The sequence below is a fragment of the Orcinus orca genome, chromosome 8 (assembly GCF_937001465.1).
Source record: "Orcinus orca chromosome 8, mOrcOrc1.1, whole genome shotgun sequence".
Lineage (NCBI taxonomy): Eukaryota > Metazoa > Chordata > Mammalia > Artiodactyla > Delphinidae > Orcinus > Orcinus orca.
The window spans coordinates 53052632-53064264 of NC_064566.1; the positions used below are offsets into that span (position 1 = coordinate 53052632).

Below are 11633 nucleotides of genomic sequence, written 5' to 3' on the forward strand. Positions count from 1 at the left end.
TGTTTACATCCTTTCGTGGCTGGAGGTCTTCATCATCTCTCACCTAGACCACAGGTTCCTTTCTGGATTCCATGCTCCCAGTCTAATCCCCTCCAATCCATCCTTCCCACTGCTGCCAAAGTCACCTTTGCTAAAATCCAAAACCTAATCCTCCTTCTTCATTTGCTCATAGGTTAAAGGAGCTGGCCCAGCCTACCTCCCTGGTCCACCTCTCGCCATTCTATCCTCATCCAATGAGACCTCTAGGTTCTACCTGCTCAGAACTGCTGACAATTTCTCTTCTGTACTTTTACTCAGACTGAGCCCTTCCCCATGTAATGCCCATTCATCTTTGAAGATTCAGCCTACCAGTCCCTTCTCTACCGAACCCTTTCCCTGATAACCCTCAAATCAAGTAGACTTAACCTCTCTCTCCTCTGCGCCCCACCAAACCCTGCATAGACTTTTCAGCTCACCTGTCTCTGCCTAATAAACATAAGTCTTCCAAGAGCAAGGACTACTTTGTCTTCCTGGGAATTAGCCAGATATAGAGCAGACACTAATCAATATTCAGTGGATTGAAAATGGTTTGAGACAATACATGTTAGTATGATGTGGAGGAAGTGCCCTGTGTAGAGAAAGATTAGTGTTAGACAAAGTCTGTGCCTTCAACAGTTTTAAAACCTAAAGACAGACAAGAGGCCCTGTGGGTCCTCAGCTCTAACAGGGAAGTAACAGTACCACTTCTGCAGAGCTACTATAAAGATTACAGGCGAAAATGCGTCTAAAGTTTCTAGCAGCCTGCCAGGCATATAGGAGGCACTTGATTAAGTACTACTATTGTTTCTAACGGTGAAAACTAGCATCTTTAGTGAACCTCGAGAGAATTTTTAGTTTGCTGGTCACGGTCCATTTGCACTTTTCTTCATTTGGCGGAGAATTAGAAGCTCACCTGTCTAGATGTCTACAACTGACCTAATTTGAAAAGCCAAAGCTGCATTGGTTACAGAGATGGCTCTTAATCCCAGTGGACATGGTTGGATTATTTTAGTTTTATATCCTGGACACAGTGATTCTTTGTGATTATAGATTTAGAACTATCACTGGCTTGACTTTTTTTGAAAGTTCATAGATGCATTAGATGCCATTTTTTTCTAGGACAGCAACCAAGGATTAATTGTGCGTATCTTATCTCCTCTCCTCTTTGTGGGTTAGTTTCAGTAACATTATATCTAACTGCTCAAGGTCAACCAATGATCTAGAAAAATGCTTTGCACACAGTAATTCCTCAGTAAAAATTTCCAGGGCAGCATAAGGCTTTGCTGAGTTAGGTGCCCAATGTGGTTTCCATGATTAGTCTCTCTCCTGCTTTTCTTCCCTCCCTTCCGATCACTCTTTTGTCTTTTTCATGGTTATCCCTTCTGCTGTCAGTACCCCAAATACATGTATCCCTCAGGGCTCCACTCTCTGATGGCTAATTTTCTCTACTTCCTCTCTAGGGATGATTTCACCTCCTCCCATGGCTTTAATAATATCCACAGGGCTTCCCTGGTGGTGCAGTGGTTGAGAATCTGCCTGCTTATGCAGGGGACACGGGTTCGAGCCCTGGTCTGGGAGGATCCCACATGCCGCGGAGCAACTAGGACCGTGAGCCACAACTACTGAGCCTGAGCGTCTGGAGCCTGTGCTCTGCAACAAGAGAGGCCGCGATAGTGAGAGGCCCGCGCACCGTGATGAAGAGTGGCTCCCGCTTGCCACAACTAGAGAAAGCCCTCGCACAGAAATGAAGACCCAACACAGCAAAAATTAATTAATTAATTAATAAACTCCTATCCCCAACATCTTCTTAAAAAAAATAAAAATAAAATAATAATAATATCCACAGGATGTTTCAAATCACAGCCCGGATCTCTCTCTACACTTCAGATCCATTTACTCAGCTGCCCCTTGAAATTTCTTGTCAGATATCTCATAGACAACTCAAATTCTAGATACTAAAAATCAGCTCAACTTCCACTCCTGATTTTCTTCTCCTCTACATTCATCATAGAATTCTAAATAAAAGTCTGCTGCTTTTTTTAAAAAATATCTTTATTGGAGTATAATTGCTTTACAATGTTGTGTTAGTTTCTGCTGTACGACAAAGTGAATCGGCTATATGTATACATATATCCCCATACCCCCTCCCTTTTGAGCCTCCCTCCCACCCTCCCTATCCCATCCCTCTGTTCCAATGACTAGGACCACTACCAGTTAATTACCCAAACCAGAAAAGAGTTATCTTGGATTTACCCTCTTCCTTGCATCTCAATTGGTCATTAAGATCTGTTTTTCAGTAACTGTATGTACTATGTTATAAATCTCCAGTCCCAAAGCCTCAGTTCAGGCTTTATCGTTGTCCCTGGATTATTCCAGTAGGCTCGTTACTGAAAGGCCACCCTTTCTCTAACCTCCCCTGGTCACCGGTCAGTGGGACATTAATAAAATTTAAATCATATTAAACTATCATGTAGTTCCTCTACCTAGATTCCTTCAGTGACTCATTTCTTTAAAAAAAAAAAAAAATCCAAACTCCTCAGCCAGGGATATAAAACTGTTCCTAACATGACCTATGCCTACCTCTCAGAGCATAAAAGGTAAAGGAATAGTAAAAATAAGAGCAAAACTTACTGAAAAGGGAGATGATCGACAAAACCAAAATTTGATTCTTTGAAAAGACTAAGCAAACCTCAATAAGACAATTATGAAAAAAAGAGACAAGGCACCAATTAATATTAAGTATGAAAGGGGATGTAACTGCAGATAAGTGGAGATGATTTTAAAATCCACAAGATAGTGCTATGGTGACTCTTACGTCAATAAATTTAAAAATTAAAAAAAATTATAACATTTCCTAGAAAAATATAAATTACTAAAATTGGCTCAAGAAGAAATACAAAAGCTGAATAAATGAATAACTATTAAAGACATCAAACTGGTAGTTAAAAACTAGTCTATTCATGAAAAAGACACCAGGTACAGAGAGCTTTACAGGAGACTCTTATCTGATATTTGAGGAGGAGTACTTGTTATAAGAATTGTTCCAAATAACTGAAAAAGAGCAAAATCTAACTTTATAGACATAACCATGATTCCAATACTGTACCCGACTGATATAAAAAAGGAAAAAAATTTATACTAATTTCACTTATGAATATATATGCAAACATTTCAAATAAAAAGTAGCAAAAGAATTCAGCACCATAAACTATATTTTTAAGTAAGATTTATCCTAGGAATGGAAAGATGGTTCAGTATCAGAAAAATCTATTAGCAGATTAAAAATAAAAACCATAAGACTTTCTCAGTTGATGTCAAAAAAATCATTTAATAAAATTCAATACCAACTAATAAGAACCTGCTGTATAAAAAATAAATAAAATGGAATTCAAAAAAAAATTCAATACCAATCCACATTTTTAGAAACCCCTAACAAACTAGTATAAAGACAAGTTTCTTAACCTGATATGATGCTTTATTATAATGACACAGAGCAATCCTCATACTTAATGATGAAACTTAAGAAGCATTCCCATGTCTCAAGACAAAGAAGCCTATTATCAAAACTATATGGAGGGACTTCCCTGGTGGTGCAATGGTTAAGAATCTGCCTGCCAATGCAGGGGACACGAGTTCGAGCCCTGGTCCGGGAAGATCCCACATGCTGCGGAGCAACAAAGGCCGTGCAGGAAATGCAAATCAACACTACAAAGAGGTAGTGAGCCTGTGCTCTAGAGCCCGCGAGCCACAACTGCTGAACTAGAGCCCGTGCTCTGTAACAAGAGAAGCCACCACAACGAGAAGCCCACGCACCCCAATGAAGTGTAGCCCCCGCTCTCAGCAACTAGAGAAAGCCCGTGCAGCAACAAAGACCCAATGCAGTCAGAAAGAAAGAAAGAAAAAGCATTAAAAAAAAAAAAACTATATGGATATCCTCACCAGTGTAGCAATATACATACACACAAAAATATATGAATATCAGAATGAAGACAATAAACGGGTATTTGCTAAAAGTATACATTATCTCCACAGACACTCAAAGAGAATCTACAAACAAAATTAGAGTGTGGTAAAGTTGTTGAATACAATAAAAACATATAAAAATTAATACATATGAGCAATAACAAATTAGAAAATGTAATAAGATATATGCTTGAAAATAGGAAAACTAATTTCAAATAGCTCAGAAAAAAAGATGATTAGCTCAGATTAATGGAATAGAACAGAGATCTCAGAAATATATTCAAGCATATGCGACCCTTATGTGATAGAAGAGATATCAGTGGGGATATTAATGGGGAAAAGTTGAACTGTTTAAAAGGGTATTGGGGGCTTCCCTGGTGGCGCACTGGTTGAGAGTCCGCTTGCTGATGCAGGGGACACGGGTTCGTGCCCCAGTCCAGGAAGATCCCACATGCGGCGGAGCGGCTGGGCCCATGAGCCATGGCCGCTGAGCCTGCGCGTCTGGAGCCTGTGCTCCGCAACGGGAGAGGCCACAGCAGTGAGAGGTCCGCGTACCGCAAAAAAAAAAAAAAAAGGGTATTGGGATAAATGACTTTCCATATGGGAAAAAGGAAAATCAGTTCCCTGCCTCATTCCATACATAAAGTTAAATCCAATTATATTATTAGAGGCTTAAATATAGAAAAATAAAACTTAAAAACTATTGTGTGTGTATGTGATTTTTGTGGAGAAAATTACAAAATGTAAGTGAAGGACAAAAAGACAAATAAATGGCAAGTAATACCACGTTCGTATATGGGAAAACTCAATACCTTAAAGATAGCAAATCTTCCCAAGCGGTGTTTTCACAAGCAAGTCTGAAGTTAACCTGCATAAAAATTACCTAGAGTGCTTCTTAAAATATAGATTCTTAGGCTCCATTTTAAAAGTACTAAATCAGCACGTCTGAGGATGAGGCCCGGGAATCTGCATTTTAGAAAGCTCTCCAGATGATTTTTTTGTGTACTAAATTTTGAGAACCTCCGTCTTAAGGGAAGAGGTCATAACCTGAATTGCACATGAGAATCATCTGGCGCAGTTTGAAAAGATTCACATGCGCAGGCTATACCCCAGACCAATTAAATCAGAATCTCTGGGCAAGGCAGCTATGTAACAGCATTTTTTTTTTTTTTTTTTTTTTTTTGCGGTACGCGGGCCTCTCGCTGCCGTGGCCTCTCCCGTTGCGGAGCACAGGCTCCGGATGCGCAGGCTCAGCGGCCATGGCTCACGGGCCCAGCCGCTCCGCGGCATGTGGGATCTTCCAGGACCGGGGCACGAACCCATGTCCCCTGCACCGGCAGACGGACTCTCAACCACTGCGCCCCCAGGGAAGCCCTGTAACAGCATTTTTAAAGTTCTCCAGTGAGTCCATTGTACAGCCAAGGTTGGGGACCACTGCCCTGGGTGAAGGTGCCCCTAGAGTCAGGTCTGTAGGGTTTGCTGCCCTTCCCCATTTGAACATTTACTTCTAGAGCTAACCGAGTAGGAATCCCCCTTTATTTTGATTAAGGAAAACACAATTTCTTTACATAGGGTTATCACTTTTTGGTATCTCCGGTATCCTGTCTGATACATTGCAGGGGCTTGGTGGTCATTTTCCAAAATTAATTCAGCTAAATGAAACTGAATGAAATGAATCGATATGTAGGTGAATAAATTTTTCATCTAACTTTAAAACTTTCACTGGATTCAACCAATCTATATGATAGTTAGGCACAATGTTACACTGTGAGAGATACAGAGTTGAACAAAATACAGCCCTTCCCTTCAAGTGTTCCCATCTGGTAGGGGAGGCAGACAGAGGCAAAAGTATCTTACAATCAAGCAGACAATGACAAGTGTACAGAATACAAAAGGGGAATAAGAGAAAAATTAGTCCTGCGTGGCAGGACCTGGAAGGCGTTGTTGAAGACTAGTATCTGAGATTGGCCTTGAAGTATGGCTGGGATTTAGTTAGGAAGATCCTAGGGAAACGGGCAGTTGCCCTGTAGGCACAGGGCAGTTCTGTATAGCATAAGCCAAGTCAGATGGGCGTTTCTCTAACCTTTATGGAAGACTGCAGGGTAGATAGGAAAGGCTCTTTTTCTTTCTGATTTCCTTGTTACCGCTCTCATTTTTCAAGTACTATTTTGTCTCTGGTTTATTAATTCTACCTCCTGGTGCCCCAGCTGATTTCTTCCAGGAAAAGTTGCTCATTAGCATTTCTATGGGGAGCACCTGCTACCCTATCTATCACTCTTAACCGACGGCTGGGGCAATGGGGTTGGCTGAGAGAGGAATTTTAATTCCCTCCTATGACTCATCTATTTCCTAACTGAGAATGCTAGGTCTAAAGTCACAAATAGCTGTGCAGTAAAATCCATCCTTAACATTAAAAATAACAAAGACATGTTTCTCAATTTTATAATGTCATTTATGTCATATGAATGTATTGAAAATCAACTTCATGATTGAGAATAATTCTAAAGATACCTCAGATACCGCTTGAATGCAAAAAGTCTCAGGCTAGTGTGGATAGGTTATGAATTAAATGAACTGTTGAACAGGGAAGGTTTCTCAAAACCATAGCGTCAAAGGACATTTGATGTTATCTACTGATTGTACATTGCAGGAGGAAACCAAATAGCATGTATATGACTCTGGATGCTGAATATATATATTATGTACCAATATATCAAGCTGATGGGTTGTATATCCTTTCTCTATTTAAGCAAACTGCTCACACTGATGTTACATGACAGATGTCATTTGTAAAGCCCATGAGATGAACCAGTCACCATGGTGTAAACCACCATGATTTATGTAGAGCGGCAGTAGAAAAGGATTTGTCAAATTATCAGTGAAATGTAGCCCAGCTTGGCTTCTAAGGTGATGTAAGGCTCATCTACAGAAGACATGGAACATACTTAAATTCAGGAGATATTTAGAATCCTAGCAAGGAAAAGGATGTGAGAGAATAGGGGGGAAGAAACAATCAATGTTCCAGATAAGCCTATAATTTCCAGGCATTTTTTTCTTTATTGTATACTTAATTAATTGATTATCTTATTTCTTCATATCTACTTTCACCCAAAGTGCATTTCCCTATTATTAGTTAATTTTTCTTCTGGAACAAAAAATAATGTTAAATTTCACATCAAATTTGTCAAGTACTTAAATTGTCCATTAAAGAAATTGATGTTTCTTAGCAATACTCATTCTCTTAATGCTTCAAAACCCTTCTGATGATACAGCAAAATGGAACGGCTGATCCCAAAGTCATATGCATAATTAAATTTTACAGAAGACTCAAATTAGAAAAAAATGTTTTTTGAGGTACACAGAGATTTTTCTTGACAGGTTGATGAAATTCTGATAGCTATGAAAAATAATCATTCTTACCAGCTGCAAGAGCATAGCCTGCCCCTATTCAATCAAATCACTTGCAGGATGTGTGCAATTCTAACTGTAAAGCATGACATGCTTACTGCACAGTTAAGGTGTTGTTTGGGAGGAAAGAGGCTACACAGAACAAAGGTACAACCCAAAATATTTGGAGTGAGTTGTGTCTGAAGGGTGGTTTATGCCCTGACTGAACCATCATTTATGAACAAAGCAAGTCCTACCAGCCTGGAAACATAAACTGAGTAGGATCATCAAATGAGATTTGAGAATCTGGATCTCTCTTGATTGGCATTGACTGTATTGAGGTGAGGAGAGGTAGATTCTGTCTGGTAGGTGGTAAGGTTCCACCTGCCGCAGGGTGGTAGACTGCGAGTAGGATGATGAAGAGGCCAGTCTAGAAATCTGTGATGTTAGGCCAACCTTAGGGTTCTTAGGGAACAAAGATAGGGCCTTGGAAACAACAAAGCCATGACAGAGTCATAAAATTGTATCCTGGCTTTGTTTTTTTATTCCCCTTGCTTATTTGTTTCCTTTCTTTTCTTTTTGATTCTCCTTGGTAACAGCATAAAGATTTTGTGAAAATTCCACCTTCTCATAGCTAGAACCAAGGAAAAGGATCCATGTCCTTGCCTGACCCAGAGCTTTAAAAGGAAGTGGTGTATTCCTGGGGGACCAGTGTGGTCATGATAACAAGACACCAAGAGACAAATTCCAGGTGGGAGGTAGAATTCAGGAAGAAGGAATAGGGGCCAATTGATTAACTGCCCCTTTTCATTCGGAAATGCTTTCCAGAGGTAATACCTGAGTGGGGGCCAGATTTTGCCTTAACAAGAGAGGATGTCTATCAATGCTATTCTTCCTCAGCATAAGAGGGAGTGTTTGTCATATTTAATGGAGAAGGACATCAGTCTGATGAGGCTATATATACGGTCCTGGCAAAAGACACTAACTCTGCAGTCCTCCTGTCCACACCCTCCTGCAGGAAGGAGGCAACTGGCTGTGGCATTGATGAAGGACCCCATAAGCCACATTTTGAACACCTCTAGCTCAATTACTCATCGTGTACATCTTCTTCCCCAGAGACCCCAAACCCAATGCCACATATTCAGAGTCAACAGTGATCTGTCAGCTAATTGTTTCCATTTGAAACATAAGGGCAGGACTGAAAGCTAAGCATTCAGAAATACATATTAAATGAATGAAGGGTGAGAAAGCAGACTGGAAGGACTGAGGCTGCAGCAGAGGGAGAATTCTAGAAAAAGAGAGAGAAAGAGAATGAATGAATAAATATGCTCTGTTGAAGGCATTCATTTAAAGGGAATTTAAATGTGCTGAAGAGGGGGTTCTTGGTGGTAACAGAATGAGAACCACATTTGGCAAACATGAAAGGAAAGGAGATGCATCAATAGGGGAGAAGGCTGGAAGTGTCTAGGAAGTGGAAATCAAAATAATGAGGCATCATGTAGAAGGCTGGAATGGAACCAAGATGTACTAATTACCTACCATGTGCCAGGCATAATTCTCCTCCTGAATCACCTCATTTAATCTTCAAAATGTCTAGCACAGTGCTTAGCATATAGTAGGTGCTCAAAAATATGTTGAGTATTTAATATTAAATCAATACACGAGCAAGCAATCTAAGCGAAGAATCTATTATCCATCACGTCTTACAGATAAGAACCCTAGGCCAAGAAATGTTAAGAAACTTGCCCAGTGAGTCACAGCTAGAGGTGTAAGGAATCTGTCTTCAGCATAAGTGGCTGAAAGAGGAGGGTGCTCTATAAGGGACCGGCAGGGAATCTAGAAAAGGGTGTGGTGCTTGGTGGTCTCCCAGGGATTGAGACAGAGGGGGTAAGAATGAAGGGCCAAGTGAACCGGGCTAGGGAGGAGGGGAAGGGGGAGAGATCACTCTTCTTTGGGGAGGATTGGCCATGCAGGAAGGCACGGAGGCCCTTGGGCGGCAGCTGAGCCAGCAAGGGGCAGCATCCAGGCTAATGCAGCCAGTGAGTTGGGTGGGGCAGAATGGAAGCACAGCCAGTGAAGAAACTGCAAAGGTCTCTGTTGGGCAGGCAGGGACTCGGGTTGGGGCAGAGATGGGGAAAAGATGGCTGAAGTGGTTAAGTGAAAGACTTTGGCAAGATGGGATGGATAATACTAACAGCTTTCACAAAAGAAAGAGCCAAAGAGCAGTCGGCCAGGGCTGGGGAGGGGGAGAGGGTGTGTTCTGGGCTGGAGGGGGAGGCTGACAGGGAGGCCTGCGATGCAGAGAATCTGTGGGAAAGGGTAAGGATGACCAGCCCCGTGGCCTGAGCTACGGGCTGAGTCTCACCTGTAAGAGCTGCTCACGGCACTCGCCACCTCCTCGCGGATTTGCCTGTTGAGGGCGTCGGCCGCCGCACGCCCCTTGCCCCCCTCGGGGCCCGTGGCCTGGACCTGGGCCTGGGCTGCGGGCAGCAGCGTCTGCTCGTGCCCCAGCCCCTCGGCGCGACGCACCATCCAGGCGGGCCCAGGCTTCTTGCGTGTGTCGCGCTCTTCCGCACTGGTTGATCTTCCAGCCGCAAGGCCACCTGCTCCTCCAGCGGCCGCCTCCTGCTCCTGGGCCTCGGCGGCGGCCTGCACCGGCCAGCGCTCCTGGCTCTGCGGCCGGCGCTGTGGCGCCCCGAGCACAGGCGCCGCCGCCTGGGAGGACGTGGGGATATGCACCGGCTTGGGAATCCACGGGTGGTCCCCGCGTCGCGGCAGCGGCCAGGCGCGGAAGTCCTTCTGGTACTGGGTCTCGCGCTCAAAGGGCGCGTCCGAAGGCTGGTACTCGCTGCGCGGCCGGCAGCTCGGCTCCGGCCGCTGCACCTTCCAGGCGCGGTAGTCCTGCCGCATCACCGAGTCCGCGGGGCCCGCGCTGGAGGTGGAGCCGGAGCCAGAGCCCGGTCCCGGGCCGCTCCGGCCAGAGGTGGCCCCAACCTCGCGTTCGCCGCTAGGCCCCGGCGCCGGCCCTGTTGCCCGGGCAACCACATCCCCTTCGCCTTGGGCCGGCTGCGTTTCTATGGCGACCGCGCGCGCCGAGGGGGGCGCGGGCGCCTGCTGTGCAGGCTGCGCCGGCTGCTGGTGCGGTGGCTGGGCGCCCGGGTGCTCGGTGGCCTCCGAGTACTTGGTGAAAACCAGCGGCACGGCGATGTCTGCCTTGTCCAGCTGGTTCCAGAAGCGGGCGATGCAGCAGGCGCGCGTGATGCATGGCCACGCCATGGTGCTCGCCTCAGAGCTAGTCCTCCCTCTTCTTGCTCGTTTCTAAAGCAAGTCCCTAATCTTCCTCAGCCCCCTGGCCCTCGTCCGGCCAATCTGGTTCTCACCGTGTTTTCCTTGGTGGCCTGAGCTACCGCCCCCTCCTACCTCAGACAGCACCCGGGAAGGTTGGGTGGGCAGAGCTATCACTGAGAAAGTCCGTAAAGTCCCTCGATGCCCGGCTGTAAACGCCTCCGGGAGCCGCCGCACAGGTCTCGGGAGCGCGGTCTGCTGTAGGCTGCGCAGCGTGAGACACCGCGTCCCGGGTCCCCAGGCGAGGGCGTCTGGGACGCGCCCCTCCCTGCGGCTGCTGCGGCGCTCAGACCCCTGCCAAGCAAGGCAACGCGAGGCGAGGTGACTGCAGGCTTAAGCCATGGCGCAGAGGAAGGGCCGGGCAGTGTGGCCGCAGGGGCCGCGGACAAAGCTCTATCTTCTCCTTCCCGCCGGCGTCCAGTCGCAGCCGGCCACCTAGCAGGGCTCAGAGGAGATCACCTCTCGAGGAGACCGAGCATTTCTGCCGCCACCGCTGCTCCCAATGATGCTGCAGCCGCCGCCGCCGCCGCTGCTGTCTCTGCTGCGGGGAAGCGGCCCCACCCTTTTCTGCCGGTCAGTAGAGGGGGGGAAAAATCCAGGAAAGATGCTGAGAGATAGCGCGATGCAGAAAAAAAAATCACCTGCTGTCGTCAGCGCGCGCTGCTGGGAACTCGCCCTCTCTCTTTTCCCTCCTCCCTCTGATCTGGCAGCTCCTCCCTCTTCAGTTCCTAGGCAACAACAGAATCTGGGGCCTAGGTAGGTTCAAGTACCAGGCTCCTTATGACTTGCTGTCCTTACACTGGTTGCTTCCCAACTGGGAGCCTCAGCTCCTCTTCTGTGAAATAGGGTCAAACATGTGGGAAGCGGGGGGGGGGGGGGGGGGGGGATTCAGTTTAAAAATACGGAGGAAACCCCTAGTG

At 45.5% G+C, this 11633-nt stretch overlaps 1 protein-coding gene across 1 annotated transcript in view; it reads right to left on the bottom strand.

Moving 5' to 3' along the window:
* Nucleotides 1-11403, bottom strand: part of MAP6 (microtubule associated protein 6) — an 88926-nt gene extending 77523 nt beyond the window's left edge. The window contains exon 1 of the mRNA XM_004279807.3: nt 9734-11403. Within this exon, the coding sequence (XP_004279855.2) occupies nt 9734-10644 (911 nt within the window). The 5' untranslated portion in view covers nt 10645-11403. The remainder of the gene's footprint in view (nt 1-9733) is intronic.
* Nucleotides 11404-11633: the final 230 nt, after the last annotated feature.